Below are 19,899 nucleotides of genomic sequence, written 5' to 3'. Positions count from 1 at the left end.
TCTGGTGGGTTTTTACCTTGCTTCTTCATCTGCTGTGTATTTCTCTGTCTTCTCATTTTGCTTAACTTGCTGTGTTTGGGGTATATGTTTTGCAGGCTGCAGGTTTGTAGTTCCCATTGTTTTTGGTGTCTGCTCCCAGTGGGTAAGGTTGGTTCAGTGGGTTGTGTAGGCTTCCTGGTGGAGGGGACTGGCACCTGTGTTCTGGTGGATGAGGCTGGATGTTGTCTTTCTGGTGGGCAGGATCATGTCCGGTGGTGTGTTTTGGAGTGTTGGTGAACTTATTATGATTTTAGGCAGCCTTTCTGCTGATGGGTGGATTTGTGTTCCTGTCTTGCTAGTTGTTTGGCATACAGTGTCCAGCACTGTAGCTTGCTGGTCGTTGAGTGGAGCTGGGTCATTTTTTTTTTTTCTTTTTTTTTTTTTTTTTTTTTTGGAGCTGGGTCTTAGCGTTGAGATGGAGAACTCTGGGAGAGCTTTCACCGTTTGATATTATGTGGGGCTGGGAGGTCTCTGGTGGACCAGTGTCCTGAACTTGGCTCTCCCACCTCAGAGGCTCAGGCCTGACACCCGGCCAGAGCACCAAGACGCTGTCGGCCACACGGCTGAGAAGAAAAGGGAGAGAAAGAAAAGAAAAGAAAGAAAGAAAAAAAAAAGAATAAATAAAATAAAGTAGTTATTAAAATAGAAAAAATTATTAAAAATAAAAAAACAAGAAAGTAATTAAAAAAGAGAGAGAGAAAGAAAGAAGAGAGCAACCAAACAGAAAAGCAAATCCCCCATTGATAAGAAGTGCTAAAAACTGTACTAAAAAAAAAAAAGAAAAAGGACAGTCAGAACCCTAGGACAAATGGCAAAAGCAAAGCTATACAGACAAAATCAAACAAAGAAGCATACACATACAGACACAAAAAGAGAAAAAGGAAAGAAAAAAACATATATAAAGGAAGAGAGCAACCAAATCAATAAACAAATCTACCAATGATAATAAGCTCTAAAAACTAAACTACAATAAACAAAACCAGAAACAAATTAGACACAGAAAGCAAACACAGTTGCTCCCAAAGTCCAGTGCCTCAATTTCGGATGATTCATTGTCTATTCAGGTATTCCACAGATGCAGGGTACATTAGGTTGATGTGGAGATTTAATCCGCTGCTCCTGAGGCTGCTGCGAGAGATTTCCCTTTCTCTTCTTTGTTCGTACAGCTCCTGGGGTTCAGCTTTGGATTTGGCCCCGCCTCTGCGTGTAGATCGCCTGAGGGCGTCTGTTTGCCAGACAGGACGGGGTTAAAGTAGCAGCTGATTAGGGGGCTTTGGCTCACTCAGGCCGGGGGGAGGGAGGGGTATGGAATGTGGGGCAAGTCTGCAGTGGCAGAGGATGGTGTGACATTGCAACAGCCTGAGGCACACCATGTGTTCTCCCAAGGAAGTTGTCCCTGGATCACGGGACCCTGGCAGTGGCGGGCTGCACAGACTTCTAGCAGGGGTGGTGTGGATAGTGACCTGTGCTTGCACACAGGCTTCTTGGTGGCTGCAGCAGCAGCCTTAGTGTTTCATGCCCCTCTCAGGGGTCCGTGCTGATAGCCACGGCTCATGCCCGTCTTTGGAGCTCATTTAGGCGGTTGATGACTTTCTTATAATTAACTTTTGTAAGCATTAAATTGTGCTTTCATTACTTTACATGACTGTAAGTGAACTTACAGTGTTAATCGATTCTTTCCCATCTTTTTATTCCACATTTTTTCTATTTGTATATATTTTTTCTTTTTTAAAAAATTCAGTTGTAAAATCAGTGCCTGAATACATGGTCACTGTCAAAATTTCAAACAGTACAGAAACATATAGACTATAATTGAAAGTTTCTCTTTGTTTCCTTTACTATTGGAAAGCTGTTTTTTCTGTGTATAGCCAAACTTGTGTGTTGATTGGCTTTTCTGTATATTTGCATACACATATAACTTTAAACAAAAGAATATGCACACTTGTGATACATACTGTCAAACTGTTTTCCAAAATATTTCCATCATTTTATCATCCTGCTAGTAGTATGAAAGTGCTTAGTGCTTGTAAGAGTAGATTGAAGCTGGCAAAATATTTACTGTTTCTGGAAAGAATTGTACAATGTATTTTAAAAGATTTAAAAAAATGTTTAAACTCTTACCTAGCTTCATAGTAATTCTTATTTTTGGAATTTATACAGAGGAATTAATTCAAAATATAAGAAGATCCATATATTCAGAGCAGTTTATTGTAAGATTATGTTTAATAGGGAAAAATCAAATGGAGCTTTAATGTGAATTAAGCTACAACTCAGATTATTTTGTGGTCATTAAAATATGTAAGCTTTTAAAATGTGTTGCAATAGTGGGAAAATGCATCACAGCAAAGTATGTGCATATAGTAATATTGGTATAAATCATCCATATGAAAAAAATATTGATAGAAAATGAAGAAATGATAGAGTGGTGGAATTGTGGACTCCCTGGCTCCCAAGTTCTAATTTTTCAAATTTTCTGTTTATCTGTAATGTCATACATATCTGAATATATATATGTGCATATGAACATGCATTTCAAGAAAATTTAATCTTACCCTTTTAAAGAGCCGAATGAGATTTGCTTTATTGAGAGGAAAGCAAAGATGTTTTTCATTAAACACTATTTATAATTATGAAATATTTTCCAGTGTGACTGAAGAAGCCTGAGTAATGAATTAGGTTTTACCATGTTATAAACTGAGAAAGATATTTGAAATTTTCTCTTTTCTTTTCCTAGATGCCAAACTTGCCAGTAGGGAGAAGGGAAAGTTTTGCTTCAAGGCAATACGGTGTAAGGAGGAAGAAGGTAAATTCATTTTACTGTCACACTTTGTTAAATGGTCATTTTATATTTCATGCCAATGATATGATTAGTTTGTTCTCCCCTGTTTTTTAGTTGCTACACAGTCCTCAGAAAAATATACCTTTGCAGATATCATCTTTGGAAATGAACAGGTATGCAAATAAGCACAATAACGTTTGATTTTAAAAGTCACAGTCTGGAGTATCTTGACTGGTTTGGTAAAACTGTTGCTTTAGTAATCCCCAAATTCTTTGGTGGATGAACATGTCAGCTTTGTTGGGTTTTGCAACTTGTCTTCATGCCCCAAAGCAAACAAAAATGCTATATGGAATATAGCATTTTAATTAGTTATTTAAATTTAACTTTCTTTTAGAGTGTAAGATACTCATGAAATAAGTTTAGTCCTTGGGATTAAAGAAAGAAACAGGATTATATGAAGGAACCTGTTTATTTGGGAACGTGGTCACAGTGGAACATACAGATGATAACCCTCTGAATTTGGGAATATCATATGGTTCTGTGACCCAAATAATAAGCTGTTTTGTAATTTTAAATATATTATTGACTAGGGCAGTGATGCTCCCAATAATTTTATGTTAGAACCACCTTGAGAATGGTTTTCAAACTTTGAAATAATGTGCATATAAGTCACCTGGGGATCTTGTTAAAATGCAAATTCTCTGTCAGTGGGACTGGATGAGACCTGGGGTTCTGAATTGCTAAATCTCTGAGGTGATCTTGAGGTTATCAGTCTGCACCCTCTATTTTTTTTTAATTTATTTATTTTATTTATTTTATTTTTGGCTGCGTTGGGTCTTCGTTGCTGCACACGGGCTTTCTCTAGTTGTGGCGAGTGGGGGCTACTCTTTGTTGTGGTGCGCGGGGCCTCTCATTGCAGTGGCTTCTCTTGTTGCAGAGCACGGGCTCTAGGCGCGTGGGCTCTAGAGCACAGGCTCAGTAGTTGTGGCGCGTAGGCTTAGTTGCTCCGCAGCAGGTGGGATCTTCCTGGACCAGGGCTCCAACCCATATCCCCTGCATTGGCAGGCGGATTCTTAACCACTGCGCCACCAGGGAAGCCCTGCACACTCTATTTTTTATCTAGAGAATTTTTATAAAAATGAAAGCTTTGCTGTCCCACCTCTAAAGCTCTGGCTCATACTTTGGGTAGAGTTTGGGAATACACATTTTCATCCAGCTCTGCAGATAATCAGAAGAGATGATTTGGGGACCTGCTTTGAAAAATACTGGACCAGATTCCCTGTCGTTTTGTGCTGTTACTGGTATTATTTCTTTGTGTTCTTCTCCTTGATAATTCCAAACATACTTAGACTTTTGTATTGCGCTTATCATTTGCCTTCATCTGACTCACTCTTTGTACTATCTTTTGGCCATTTGAGGAAGCAGCTATTTAGAAATATCCCAGAGCACGAAAAGTCCAATAATTCCAGAATGAGTATGCCTTTTGGACACTGTGCTTCCTTGCTTCCTGAATGGTTGAATTTTAGCTTTTAGGACTTCAGTTGTTTGCTTTGTTTGTGTCTTTTTAAAAAAATTCCCTAGAAACATCATCAGGACCCTTAAATTATATTAAGGTTGTAATTTTTATTGTATTTGTTGTTAGTAATTTTGTATAGGAGCACTGCAGATGGCATAAACAAAGACATTTTCCCTTTTGATGAATCTTACTTACCAGAACTTACCAGGCACTACACGTTAATGAGATAACTATGTGGACAGTGGTTTACCAGAAAAAGTTCATGTCTAAGGGGGAAAATATATGTATTTATTAATATTTAATAATTAACTTGAAGCTTAACAGCTATGTAATATAGTTTATAATGCAGGAAATTGTTAAGTGTAGAGATTTTACTATGAAACACAGTAGTCCATTAATTAAGGGAAATTCTGTTAGTTCTGAGTCTGTTTAAAAATCTTTTCTCAAAAAAAAAAAAACAAACTTTTCTCTTGTTCTCTCCCTTCAAGTATAAAAGCCAGGTTAATGCCAGTGGCTTCATTCGTTCTGTTTCTTTGGATATCACTTAGTCTTCCAAGTATTTGAATGGGAAATATTTGTGTTTTTTCATAGTTAAAAAAATCATAATTTCCTTTTAACAATTTACCTTTTTAAAAATTGAAGTATAGTTAATTTACGATGTTGTACTGGTTTCAAGTGTACAGTAAAATGATTCAGTTATACATATATATGTTGTTTGTCAGATTCTTAACAATTCACTTTTTATTCATTTTCTTAGAGATACCCATTTGCCCTCCCTGGGTACTTAGAAGGTCAAAGCCAATGTCATGGAAGTGTAAATTTATGAATTTAAGCTTCGAACTTTAAGATTCAGGGTAATTTGTGCCAAATATTTTAGGTATTCAAGTCTTAGGGTGGCCTCCTTGTATTCAACCAAATTGATAAGAAATTACTGAATAAGCCTTTTGGGTGTATGTAAGTTGTAGAAATATAAATTTTGGCAGGGTATATCTAATTGAAAGCACATACAGACAAACGATTTTCTTTTAACAGATAGTAAGTTCAGCAAGCCCATGTGCAGACTTCTTTTATCGAAGTTTATCCTCTGAATTGAAGAAACCACAAGCCCAGTCTTCTCTGCATACAGAAAAGCAGTCAATAGAGGACACTATGAGATTAATTCAGAAGTGCAGTGAGGTGGATTTGAATATTGTTGTATTGTGGAAGGTATGTGTTGGTAAATTATTTCAGCAAGCCTCACTTATACTTGATTCTCACACTTATACTTGATTCTTAAGCTGAAGAGTAAATGTAAGCTGCTCTTTATATTTTCTCTGCTTAAATTTTCGAATTCGAATATTGAAGTAGTTTTGTAAGTTTTTCAACCGTTCCAAAATAACTTTTTTTTTTTTGCCTAAAGGGAAGAATTCATTCAAATTAGATGACTTTCTTCTGTGTTACTTATTACTTGTAAGAGGTACTGAGAATATTGTAGACATGATAAGCTCCATGAAAGCAAAAATGCTGTTATTAAACTCTTTATTGTGAGCATTTTCAAACTCTGAAAAGGGAAAAGTAGCACTATGAACCTCTAAGTACCTATTACTTAGGCTCCAACAACCACTAATTTGCTGCTGTTCATTTTCACGTATTCCTTTACTTTGCTTTTATTTTTACCTTCCTTTATTTTTTAGCTGTAGTATATATTTTTTAATGACATATTTCATCTTCTTTTATGTGTACTTCTAGCAGATGAGGACTTTCTTGTTTAATATAACCCCACCATATTATTATCTCTATGCTTTTATATATACTTCAAGCAGATGAGGACTTTCTTGTTTAATGTAACCCCACCATATTACTATCTCACCCAAATTAACAGTACTTCTTTACAATTATCTAGTTGTTGGTCTGTGTTGAAATTTTTCAGATTATTTGAAAATGTTTTAATTAAAAAAAAAAATCAGATTCAACTAAGATTTGCACATACACATGACAGACCAGAATGAAGTTGTTTAGGCATTGGTCTTCCCTAAAGTTAACTATAATGCAGAAGAGGTTTATTTTTCACAGTACACCCTTTTGTATCTTAAGTATGTATCTTTTTTTTCCACTGTAGAAATGATTCTACAGTGAAATTTAGGATCTTGCCCAGGGGTATTCACCTGTACTATGTGAGGAGGTTTGATTTTGTATTGTCTGATATAAGGCCTAACATGGAGACATGCTCATGGTAGATGATTAGAACATGTTATTTTAAATTGATTCAGATGTTCTAAAGTGTTCTTTTTACTAAACTGCACACTTTTAAGTAAACTTTCTTGAAACTAAGCTGGTTTTACACGAATTCCAGTAAAACTGCTTAAGCAAATTGATACTTTTGTTGACTGTAGAAGGTGAAGGTGTTTAATGTTAAAAAGATAAGTTACACGTTATTAGTTTGAAATCAAATGTACTTGAAGCTTAGAATCAAGAGAATCCTGTTTTCAGGCTCAGTAGCATTACCCCTTAATGTAAACCAAGCATCCATTAAATGTATAGTAGACCTTTGGCATTTGTAGCTGTCACTCCACAGATTCCTGCCATGTAACAATTTGTAATATTCGTGAGACAAGATTTTGAGTAATGTGTGCTGTATTCTGTACTCATCGTTGAGCCCACAGTAACCTTGGTGGGGGCGGGGCGGCGAGGGGTTATCTTTCAAAAAATCACCCTGAATAAAAACCAGTTACTAGTATTGCTGATCATCATTGAAGAAGAAGAAAACTACCCAAGATTATGATACTCCTTAGTTAGAAAATGGAAGTTTGAATAGATTACAGGACGGGATATTAAGTTTGGTAGGGGCTAGTAGCTATGATAAGTTTATTATTCAACTCATTTGAGGAAGTGACTAGTAGATTTTCTTTAGTGAAGGCTCTAGATAGTGCACAAAGGACCCCCTTGAATGAAAGAAAACTTGACAAGTCATTTAAATTGTGGAGTTGATGCATAGGGAACATAGTACTCTGAAAAAATATGATTCAGGAGAAAACTAAGACCTTGGACAACATTTTTGTAAAAAAAATTAGTTGGTAAGGGGGTATAGTATAACTTGTAACTGATCTTAACCAAAAATAAAGGTTTGTTTTGAAAAACTAAGACTTTGTGCAGGAAAGAGAATGCATTATAGGATTATGCATGGCTATGGGTGACTTTCGTTTGGTCCCTGAGACCATTGGAAAAGATGTGTGACCTGTCTCAGGACGTTATCTATCAGTTGTCATCCTCTCTTGATTAAAGGTCACCCCATCAAGTATTTAGCTCCTCCTGCATTTCTGGGTTGTGCATGGACGGGTGCTGAGCAGGTCCTGGGCCTGCCTCTGCCTTAGTGCAGCACTTCTCCAAGTGTGATTCATGGATGACAAATTGTCACTCATGATAAGTACAGAAATTGAAGATAAACACTTAGGAATGTTCATAGCATTCTGAGTAGTTTTGAATCTATTGAATCTAATAGTAAAAAAAATTGGGCTTATCAAAAAAAAAAATTAAGCATCTCTATTTGCATAATGTGACAGTACCAGTATATCAGAGCCATTTACAGATTTTATTTTCTCCAACACAGAAGAAGTTCAAGAAGAAAAGTTACGTACTGGAGTAAGTGTTTTAATATAGATGAGATCAGTTCATTGTATAGGAAGAAAAAAAGCCTTTTTTTTTCTTTTTTCTTTTAAGCATATGTATCAATACCTAAATTTAAGATCTCCAAGGACATGGCATTTCCACTTCTAGGATTTATGATTGTACTCACTGATTTTGCTCCACTATGCGATAAACCCTGGTGCATTTCAGAAGCAAGAGTATAACAAAAAGCCTTTTGCCTGTATATTGGCAGTCCAGTAAAGAAAAAAACTTGTGTTATGGTATAGCACTGTTCTTTTGGACTAGTTTCTTAAGCGCTCTAGAGAAAATTGGAAAAGATTTCAAGATGTGTCTCTCACGTATCCAGGCCAACTGTTTTATATTGAGGCAGAGCAGATTTTGACAGATAACTTAATTGATTGAATGAATGAACAAAAGTAGAAATGCTGACACAGCCATGAGTGTTGGTAATTGATAGTTATTAGCCATAATACCTCTGCTTTCCATCAGATACTGCATTGGCTACTTTTGAGGTTACTGCCAAGCAGGCTAACATTTCTGTGCTTTGTACTTCTCAGGCATACGTAGTGGAAGACAGTAAGCAGCTTATTTTGGAAGGTCAGCACCATGTTGTTCTTCGCACTATAGGAAAAGAAGCTTTTTCATATCCTCAGAAACAGGTAATGACAGAGTTTGCTTTGGGGCCTTCCTGTGAACTTGTGGGGTTTTTTGTTTGGTTGTTTTTTGTATTTTTGAAGGTGTCTGGTTTGTGCAAGCTTTTATATTGGAATTTGAGTTGGGGCTTGGTGGCAAAAAGCTGATTAAAATTAGAAATGAACATAAATTGATTTTAAAATTCACTAGCACTTCATAAGAGTATTAAGATGCATTTGTGATCTTGGGGTTTCCTAAGATATATTCTTTTTTTTTTTTTTTTTTTTTTTAATTTATTTATTTTATTTATTTATTTTTGTCTGCATTGGGTCTTCGTTGCTGTGGGCGGGCTTTCTCTAGTTGCGGTGAGCGGGGGCTACTCTTCGTTGTGGTGCACGGGCTTCTCATTGCGGTGGCTTCTCCTGTTGCGGAGCAGGGGCTCTAGGTGCGCGGGCTTCAGTAGTTGTGGCGCATGGGTCAGTAGTTGTGGCTCATAGGCTTAGTTGCTCCACGGCATGTGGGATCTTCCCGGACCAGGGCTGGAACCCGTGTCCCCTGCATTGGCAGGCGGATTCTTAACCACTGCGCCACCAGGGAAGCCCTAAGATATATTCTTTATTGAATCTAGAACTCACAGTTAGCTTGAGAGGAAGGGAACCATATTCTCTATATTATCTTGTTTGTTGTTTAACAGGCCCATACCATTGCAGAACTCCATGGGGCCTATCATACAGTGTAAAGGATGCCCTCTGGAGTTGTGCAGCAGCTGGTAATACTGTTTATTTTCTTACTTTTCCTAAAATACTGTTTAAGCTTACCAAAAGTTCTCATAGTATGTGTAAATATTTAAACCCAAATCTGTTTCTTATTTTAAGAAAATTGTTTTTCTCAAACTGATTGGATTAGTTAAAAAATGTCCCAAGTTTTAGTTGCAAATTATCATATTTTGATAATTTCGGACGTCTCAAACAAGGCAAGATTTTTCACTTAGGAAATGAAACAAAGTGATTTCTATAAAATTCACTCAAGTTATAGTCCCATTTTACTAAAACACTGTGTAGGGCATATCCTTTTTATCCTCTGTATTTCACCTTTGAAATACTTTATATTCTCTTTATATGATTAACTGAGTTGGGAGATGCAGCATGTTCATCATACTGAGAATAATATATTTGGAGCCCAGAGACTTGCAGATTGATGACCTAGTGCAGGTTACTCGCATAACTTGATAAACTTTTAGCTTACATATAAAACAGGGGTAATAGTACTTTATACCTTGCCTCTCTTGTGACGGGACTGTCTGTCATAAGGTTGAATCAAACCCTTATTATGAAACTACTGTACAAATTGTCCAGCACTCATTGCGAAAACACTTGCTGTTGCTTTTAAGCTAGAAGAGAGGGAAGCTCTTCTAAATATTCCCTCAGTAAATTACCTTCAGGTTTTTGGTATCCTTTTCTGGCCGTTGTTCGTGTGTGTTCCTCCTGGTAAGTGGTGTGTAGAGATTCATTTAGTATAATTTAGAAGTCTCAAATAACAGCTTGTTTTTCTTAGATGATTAGATTATAATAAACAGTAGTACATTTTTTGAACTTTTTATTAAAGTGTAACGTACATGCAGAATAGTGACTAGGTCACTGACTTTTCACAAATTGAAGAACACTCCAATATAAGGAGGACCCAGATCAAGAAAGAGAACGTGACCCGCCCTGCAGAAGTTCTGCTCCTGCTCGCTTCCCTCCTCCAGAGTCAGCCTCTAGTCACTTTTCTCTCACTCATAAGTCAAAAGCAGTTTTAATTCTTGCTTTTGCAGCTGTATAAATCAAGGGTCAGCAAACTTTTTCTGAGAAAAGCCAGATGGTAAATATTTTAGACTTTGCTGGCTCAGAGTCTTTGTCAGAATTACTCATCTGTTGTTTGGAGTCCAAAAGCAGCCATAGCCAGTGTATAAACAAATAGATGTGGCTCTGTTTCCATAAAACTTTCTTTACATAAAGAGGAGGCAGGCTGAGTTTGGCCCATGGGCTGTAGTTTGCCAGTCCTTGGTGTAGATCAGAATCCAGCTAGGCTAGCAGGAAATTAAAAAATCAAAATTTTCTGGACAGTGAAGGAAAATGGAGAAAAAATTGCCAAGAAAGCAATAATAATACTAGAAGTGGGACATGATTCTCTATTTTCATTTAGACGATAATAATATTTATTGAAATGTTTACAGTGTGCCTCACACTAGCTATATTGAGACTTTTACATGTATGTTAATCTTCAGTTAATATAGTTGAGGCACTATAATCTGTAAAAACTCAGCAAGCTATTTTCAAAAAATGACTCTTTAAGGCAATTTTAGTTTTTCAACTATTAAAACAGATGCTATACAATTGAATATCTATAGCCTAAGTACTAAGCAATTTTATTAGATGAGAACCATAGCAACTTTTGAAATTATTATTATTGTGAACCCCTTTTTTACATATGGGGAAATTGTCTTAAAGTATTAAATAACTTATCCAGGATCACAGAGCTAATATGTGAGGTTGCTGGATTTCAAGTCCAACCCCAACACATAATAAATACAGAATGAATAAATGATTACAGATCCTAGTTTTTTTATCCTAGGTTGTATGTATAGCATATGATTTCAACTGTTAGTTTGTTAGTTTTTACAGCAGAAAAAGTACTGTTCATGCTTTACTTTATCTCTACTGGTTTTAACTTCTTTAGTTTGTATGTGCTATACTTTATTTTAACAGGGCAGTGTTTTTATTGTCATATATTTTTTCTTTTCTCAGGAGCCACCAGAAATGGAACTATTAAAATTTTTCAGGCCAGAAAACACTACAGTTTCCTCAAGACCATCAGTAGAGCAGCTTTCTAATCTCATTAAAACGAGTCTTCACTATCCAGAATCATTTAGTCATCCTTTTCATCAAAAAAGGTTTGAGATGTATTTTTGTTAACATTTTTCTACAATATACACACCTGTGCGTGCATGCACACACAGACATACACACATTTATTAATAGCATTAACCCAGATATTGAAGAAATAATTTAGAATAATATTGAGTCTGTAGAAATTGCCTTTAAGTAATTTATTTACCCTTTACTATGATTACTATATGTTGCTGCTGTAATTAAAAGATGGATATTTCCTCAGCCAGTTAGTTGTCAAAAGTTTTCATTTGATGAGCAGGTTTATCATTAAGTCAAAAAGAAGGAAAAAATACCGTCATTTTGTTTTTGTTTTAAGTACAGAAATTAAACCTAAGACATGACTACAGTATAGACTCATCACACAGTTTAAATTTAGACAGCATCATTTACTTAAGATTTATTAAGTATTAAACTTTTGGGGGACTGATGTATTTATAACTTTGGTAAATAGCCTGATTATATAAACTTAAGGTTCTAAAATAAAAAGTCTAAGTCCGATGACACTTCAAAAAGTGGCTGGTTTACAGATATAAAAGAAGATGGAGAGAAGTCTGTTAGAGCCAGTCTGTAAATTATAACTGAAGGTATAAGTTTTGGTGAAGTCACCTTGGATAGAGGTAGGGATGGGGTGGGATAGAACAAAGAGAATGGTGACCTATAGAACAGTGGTGTTTGAGAGATGAGCTAAGGAGAAAGTCCACGAAGAAGACTGGTTGAGAAGTAGCAATCAAAGAATTAAGGAAGAAAATACCGATGAGGAGGAAGTGGCATCACAAAGGTGGAGTGAGAACAGTTCAAGGAGGGAGAGTGGTTAACAGTTTTAAATGCTGCAGGAAAGTCGTTCATTGGCTCTGACAGTAAAGAAGTTGCTCATGCTTTTGAGAAGAATGTTATTTTATAGTGGGGGTGGAGGCGTGATATAGGAGGCTGAGGAGAAGTGGGAGGGAAGTAAGTAAAGATACTCACGTAGACCACCCTTTCAAGAAGCTGGGCTATGAACGGGGATCAGGGAATAGCCATGCAATATTATTGTTTTACTAGGTAAGCTATGGATGTATTTATGGTCTTGAAGGAAATGATGGGATACAGGAAGGGCAACAGAATCCTTAATAGATGGAAAGATACACCAAAGAGTGGCAGGATTAGCTTCGGACCTCCTTACTATGGAAACGGGGAAAGATGAAAGTAGGGAAAAATTTTAACACGTTTACACATTATTGGAATGCCTCCATTTTTCGGGAGTTTATAGAAGCACGGTTAAGTACTCAAAGTAATCTAGGAAATAAGAGAATAAAGGGTAGAGAATTTTTAAAAGTGAAATTTGAGGATAACTACTGAGAGTAATGAGGAGCTGGCCAAGGACACACAGAAAGAGTGCTGGGCAAAATTAAGATGTTGACTTAGCATCAGAAATATTTAAAAAGTAACTTAAATGCTGCTAACCATTTTTAAACCCTTTTATTGTGAGATATAACACACAGAAAAGTGCTCAAAAATGAAAACGTGTGGCCATAGTGATTATTTTTCACAAAGCTAATACCCAAATAATCACCTCTAGGGAAGAAATTAGAATATTGCTAGCAATCTCAGAAGCCCCCTGTGTACTCCCTTCCAGTCACTCCCCTGTCCATCCCCAATATTAGCAGTCATTTCTTTGCTCCTCTTTATAATTTTCCAACCAATTGTTACATATCTGTATTTTGATTGTCGTGGTTTTTAAAAAATATATAATTAATTAATTTATTTATTGGCTGCATTGGGTCTTCGTTGCTGTGTGTGGGCTTTCTCTAGTTGCGGCGAGCGAGGGCTACTCTTAGTTGCGGTGCGCGGGCTTCTCATTGCCGTGGCTTCTCTTGTTGTGGAGCACGGGCTCTAGGTGCACGGGCTCAGTAGTTGTGGGTCGCGGGCTCTAGAGTGCAGGCTTGGTAGTTGTGGCGCACGGGCTTAGTTGCTCCGCGACATGTGGGATCTTCCCGGACCAGGGCTCGAACCCATGTCCCCCGTGTTGGCAGGTGGATTCTCAACCACTGCACCACCAGGGAAGTCCTTTGGGTTTTTTTGAACTTTATTTATGAATGGAATTATACAGAGTATATTCTTGTTACATCCAGTTTCTTTCACTTAATATTATGTTATTCATCAACCATTGACGAAGCTGTGGAATTTTCATTGCCAAATGAATATGTTTGAACATATTAGAATTAGTTTATCTACTCTGTTGTTGATGGACTTTTGGATTATTTTCATATTTCAGCTTTCTGCTCTTGAATATTCTTGTATATATCTCCTGGTGCATGTGTGTTTGCTCCCCTCTTTTTTTTCCACATTTATCTAGGAATTTTTTTCAAAGTAGTTTTACTGATTCGTATATCCCACTAGTAGTGTGTGGGAGTTCCCTCTGCTCATAACCTTCACCAACACTTTCTGTTGTCAGACTTTTAAAGATTTTAGCAATTTAAGTTATTTTTAAATACTTTTGGTCTTAAATCTTTGTCTAGGTCTTAATTGCTCAGTACTCATTCTGTATGCCTTTGACTGACAGAGGCACACTGGGGTCACCTGGGGAAATTTAAGAAATACAGATGCTTTGGTCCTACTCCCAGAGATTCTGATTTGATTGGCTGAAGGTTGGGGGCTGGACATCTAGATTACCTAAAGTTCTCCAGGTGATTCTAATGTACAGCCAAAGCTGAGAAAAAATTTCTTGTTTTATCCCTAGTGAACCTGTCTTCCCACTCTTCCATAGACAGTTTTGATTCCATAATGTTTCATTTTAACCCACCGTTCTACTTTGTCCCTATTTATCAGACCTGTCCTGCTTCACGTACTTCCTGAATATCTTAGATGCCGTGGTGCTGCTTAATGGTTGAAACCCTGGCTATGCCTTAGAGGCTGGGATATGTAGGACTTCTCCATGTGCTTCTGTTAGGGTAAAAAGCATCATAGACTCTAGGCAGTTCAGGGAAGTATGTGAAACAGGACAGGTTTGATCAAACTAAAAGGAGAGCAGTGGGCTAAAATAAAGCATCATAGAATTAAAACTGTGCATGGAAGTATGTGAAAACAAGGCAGGTTTGAGAAGGATAAGATATGGCAGGTTCTTCCAACTTTGGCTGCACATTAGAATCATCTGAAGAATTTTTGAAAATCCTGATACTTAGGCCAGTTAAATCACAATCTCTGGGGGTAGGACCTATGTGTCTATATATTTTAAATAAATCCTCAGATGATACCAGAGTGAATCTGTATCAGTTACTATTGCTAAATAATGCTTCGTAAGAACCCACTCCAGAATTCAGTAGTTTACAAGGCATTTATTCCCATGCTCATGGGTCTGCAGGCCAATGACGATTTGGCTGAAGCTCTGCTTCAGACTGTGGGTTGATTGGGTTCGTGTTTGTGCCACATATATTTGGGCTCAGTCCAAATGGGCAGCAGCTAGCTGGGTTATGTTCTTCTCATGGCATATCTCTGGAGTACAAAAAGTGAGCCACATTGCAGTAGCACGTTTAAGGCTTCTGTTTGCATCAGAGTCATTAATATTCCATTGCCAAATAGCCTCTCCTTAACAATCAACAAGGATGATCCACCGTTGCACAGTGGGAGGTGAGGGGAGTGAATAACGGCTAAACAATAATTACCATTACCACAGTACCCAGGATTGAGAATCACTGAAGTAGAGGGTCAAGTGATTGGGCATCCTTGTGAAACTAAATATCAGAAGTGTAATTGAGTGAGAGAGCTGGAGATAGTGGTCAGAGAGTGGAGAATCTGAGTGGTATTTCAGAGGCATTTATTTTAGGTGACTAAAACAAATTCACAGTATGGTCATGGAAGTTAGATGGCTGAGTTTTGAATAGTACTGGTGGTTATGGAGGTGACAGATCAAGGGTTTGAGAAGGAGTTGAATGAGTTGTCTTACCTTGACAGTGAAGTTCTCCAAAAAGATGACAAAATTCAGGATTGAAAAGAAGAAAGCAAACTCATCCAGAAGCTTTTAATAAATGAAGCCAATAAGATGATATGGAAGAAAAATCTTGAGCAATGTTTCCTGTCTAGATGGTAGGCCTCTACTTGACAGATGTACTAGATGAATTTGGGGTGGGGGGAAGGGGGTGAAGCAGATATTTCAAAAGACTCATCCCGTCCCCCTCCCCCAAAGAATCTCTGCTGTACTGAGTTACTGTCACTGGTTTTAGTTTGTCAGTATGGGGACAGAAAAAAAGAATAAAAACCTTGGAGTAGTTTATGACCAAAAAAATGAGGTGTTTTTATAGGAGAGATAGGAGGAAGAACTCAAGAAGTGGTATTAACTATATTAATGAGACATTCTGGCTAGAGATATGGAAGATGTTGGAAGAAGAACAGCATGTGTTATTGAGAGGCCTGCAGAGGCAGCTGTGTAGTCAGCCAAATTTCAGTTAAAGTAAGATGTAGACATATAAAGAGAGGAGATTGAGGATCTAGAGGAGTGTTGTTAACGTAATACAGAAATGTGGGAGGGATGGGACAGGGAGGAGGTTTGGTCATGGCAGTGGAACACAGGGCAGCAGAGGAATGAGAATATGAGAAACAGCAAGTGACCAGAGATAACAAAGGTATGAATCAAAGAAATTGACAGGAATTTGTGAAGAATAGTAGAAAATTGGGAATGGGGTCTAGTGAGGCAGTAGCCCCCATTCCCACTTATTAACACTTAGCATGATGCCTAAGGTTTGCTGGGGAGATGGGGGTGCTATTCACTGAAGCAGTGAATGGAGGAAGAAGAGGAATGAAGGAAATGATTTTGGGGCTGGGAAACATCCAGATGTTCTGATTTCTTCTTTTACTAGAAGCATTTAGATAAAGCATGGAGAATTTGAGGCCCAAATGGTAACAGAATAGCAAAGTTTCTGAGCTTTTGCTTTGGGTTACAAATTATGCGATTAGAATTTAACTCAATGGGGTGCTCTAGACTGGAAACCTATTCGGTAGTCTCTGCTGTCCTCTTCTCCTTGTTAGAAGTTTGTGGAGGAGGTGAGGGCGTAGCACCGGTGCAATCTAAGAATAAGTCTTTGAAATTATCTTAGTTTTTGTTTAGGGAAATTTGTTATTTGCAGTATGGTTCAGAAAGTATTTCTTAGTAAGAGGATATAAAATTTCTGAAAGCATAAAAATATATTATCTGAGCAGAATTTTAAAGTTAATTTTGTGGGATCTTATAGGATTCCTTTTTTCTTTTTTACTATCCCTTTGTTCTTTGTGTTAATAGAGTAAACTATTTTCAATAATAGTGTGTAACCATTTGTGCATAGTTACGTTCATTTATTGTGTTCTTGATTTTAAATCTGCACCAGTCTGTTCATTAGGTCCTCTTCTATCACTCCATGTCCTTTCTCCTATGCTTTAGTGATTTACTAATTATAAAGTGAGATCAGAAATTAGGTTAACTGAGCAGACGTGTCTACTTGAAAGGGCTCTCCTCATAACTTGCTGTACAGAAATAATTCTCATATTCTCCCGAACGTGATGGCTTTTATGCAAATTTGATAGAAGAGCAAATGTCAGTTCTCAAAATTAAGTAATTTTCACGAAGCATAGAGAACAGGATTAGTTATTGGCATTTTCATGATTTTCTTTTCTCCATTGATCTTTCTTAGTTGCGATGATTCTGTTTTGCATTTTGGGAAATAACCACCTAGAAACATTTTGGTTATTTTTTAAGATTAGTTTTAATATATATAAATAAAATGGTTTTGTGGATGTATATATTCTGGTATTTAGTATTCAGGCATTGTATTAGTATGTTTTACTTCTAGTTTATGCAAATAATTTGGCTTGAGTGATTTTAGAATTCAGTTTTTTTCCTTACTTGAATGTAATTGTTTTTGAGGAGCTTATGCTATTAGGTACTCTTAAGTTTTATTTTCAAGAAAGTGTTTTTTTGTTGTTGTTTTTTTTTTAATATCCCGCTAACCTTTTTTATTTATTTTTTTTCCACAGCCTTTGTTTAGTACCAGTGACCCTTTTACTTTCCAATTGTTCAAAGGCCGACGTCGATGTAATAGTTGATCTTAGGCATAAAACAACAAGGTAAAGATTTATTTAGGGCAAGTTTATTTTGTAGTTAAAGATTGATTTGAAAGCAATTTAATATTTTGAAATTATGCAAATAATTACCTAACATAGATAAAGTTTACTCAGGCATGCCTTTATTTTTTTATTTGGTATTAAGAAGTGTTAGAGAAGTCTTACCGAAGATTGTCTTAGAATTTCAATAGTGGCAAATGGAAAGCAATTTCCAAAAGCAACAAATTATTTTGACCAGAGGCAACAATTTTTATAAAAGTTTGTTGGTGATAAAGAACTCTAAAATTGAAAATCAGCAAGTTCAGAATAGAAGTTTCTTTTGTCTTGTTTTCTGATTTATAAAATAATGCTTAACAACAACAACAAAAATGCTGGTCCATACTGGCGCTCCAAGAGCTAGATGCTTTTCAGAATTCAGAAATTTTGGGGTTTTTAGAAAAGCAGTGTGAAGCGTATACTGATTATTATTGTATAACACTCCAAACAGGATCTGGGTTAGCTCTGTGAAATCCGAACATTTTGTGTATGATTATGTGTATCATAAATTAATTTGCTAATACCTTATTGGTAGACCCTTGGTTGCTTTCCATTTTTCAGTATTATAAACAATTTCAATATTATAAGCATTCTTATATGCACATTTATTTTTAGGTATGGATAACCAAGTGGTTAAAAACTCAGGTTTGAAATCAGGTTCCATTGTTTACTAGCTGCTGTTGTGAGTGTTAAGTGAGATAATTCATTCTTAGCATTGTGCCTGGAACATAGTAAGTGTTAATAAATTTTAGCTATTATAGAAATTATAATATTAGCTATTGCCGTTATTGTTATTAATACAGTTGGTGTCATAAAATAATTTCTAGAAATAGAATTGCTAGATGAAAGGGATGTGTTATCGGGACTTTGGGAAAAAATTTATGAAGAAAAAAATTCTCCAACTTACTACTTGCCTCCTCCCTTAGCCCAGAAGCATTGGAAATCCATGGATCATTTACATGGCTTGGACAAACACAATATAAACTTCATCTTAAAAGCCAGGAGCTTCACAGTTTGCAGCTGAAAGCATGCTTTGTCCATACAGGTGTTTATAACCTTGGAACTCCTAGGGTATTTGCCAAGTTATCGGACCAAGTTACAGTGTTTGAAACAAGTCAGCAGAGCTCCATGCCTGCCCTGATCATCATCAATAATGTGTGACAACTTACAAATTTGTACTGAAATCCACAGGAATCAGTTTTATTTTACTGAATGGTTTTTACAGCAGTATTTGAAATACCTAACTTGTTCGGGAGGTTGGTGTTAGATCACTGTAAAATACTGTTGATTTGTCAATTTGTTGATGATGCAAAGCACGTTGGACTGAGAGTACTTAAATTCTTTTTTTGTATTTCTTTAATCCCTGGTAATAATTTACATGCTCATAATACAGAATTTCAGCATATCCATGCACCTTATTAAGCCCCACTTAAAACCAGTGTCTAAGTCTGCTGTTACAACTTATCAATGGTATATGAACATTAGGAGATGATTTTGAGGAAGAAAAGGCCTTGTAAGGTGGCAATATTCCTGTTAAGCCATTAGTCTATAAATTCCAGCTTTACTGTGAAGTTCCATAGAGTGTTAAATACAGATTTTCCTGTCTTGCTTCACACAGTTCTCTAAAATCAGTTTTGAACGTTGGTTATAGGGTCTTCATACTTCAGTATCTGGTTGTTCCTATGGCTTATACATAACTTTGTAAAAAGAAAAAACTTTTTTTTCTGATGCTTTGATTATAGTTTTGGAAAGAGTTTGACTTTTCCCCCCGTCATTCATCTCAGCATAGAGTGCACTATTTCACAATATGAGATTTTTGTCATTTAAATTATCATATTCTTTATTATGTAACTTTAACAATTGAGATGATCTGTTTAAAATATAAATCTACTCAAGTTAATTAAAAATAAGCTTTTCAAAAATGTATTATATTTATAACAAATGTACTGTAAATAGAATAAAGACATGCTATTCACTGTATAGATTTATTAGATGCCTTTTTAAAAAAATTCTGAGAACTTAACATATTATTGAAAATGACTGTCAGCCGAGACTTCCCTGGTGGTCCAGTGGCTGGGGCTCCGTGCTCCCAGCGCAGGGGGCCTGGGTTCGATCCCAGGTCAGGAAGCTGAATCTCACGTGCGACAACTAGGAGTTCACCTGCCGCAACTAAAGTTCCCGCATGCCGCAGCTGGAGATCCCACACACTGCAGCTAAGGATCCCGCACGCCACAACTAGGACCCAGTACAGTCGAATAAATAGATGGGTAGAT

The 19,899-nt window shown here is 36.6% G+C and overlaps 1 protein-coding gene across 2 annotated transcripts in view; it reads left to right on the top strand.

Moving 5' to 3' along the window:
* The window catches only part of TRAPPC8 (trafficking protein particle complex subunit 8), an 89,361-nt gene extending 69,744 nt beyond the window's left edge, over positions 1–19,617 (top strand). Inside the window, exons 23-29 of one of the 2 annotated variants that reach the window (XM_059894469.1) lie at positions 2,774–2,842; positions 2,933–2,991; positions 5,367–5,540; positions 8,516–8,617; positions 11,378–11,523; positions 17,504–17,593; positions 18,553–19,617. In XM_059894469.1, coding sequence (XP_059750452.1) covers positions 2,774–2,842; positions 2,933–2,991; positions 5,367–5,540; positions 8,516–8,617; positions 11,378–11,523; positions 17,504–17,593; positions 18,553–18,787 — 875 coding nt within the window. In that variant the 3' untranslated portion in view covers positions 18,788–19,617. The remainder of the gene's footprint in view (positions 1–2,773; positions 2,843–2,932; positions 2,992–5,366; positions 5,541–8,515; positions 8,618–11,377; positions 11,524–17,503; positions 17,594–18,552) is intronic. The other variant, XM_059894470.1, reaches the window with a different exon arrangement.
* Positions 19,618–19,899: the final 282 nt, after the last annotated feature.

Source organism: Balaenoptera ricei, chromosome 14, assembly GCF_028023285.1.
Source record: "Balaenoptera ricei isolate mBalRic1 chromosome 14, mBalRic1.hap2, whole genome shotgun sequence".
Lineage (NCBI taxonomy): Eukaryota > Metazoa > Chordata > Mammalia > Artiodactyla > Balaenopteridae > Balaenoptera > Balaenoptera ricei.
Note: the sequence above shows the minus strand (reverse complement) of the source record. Positions and strands in the feature narration are given on the sequence as shown.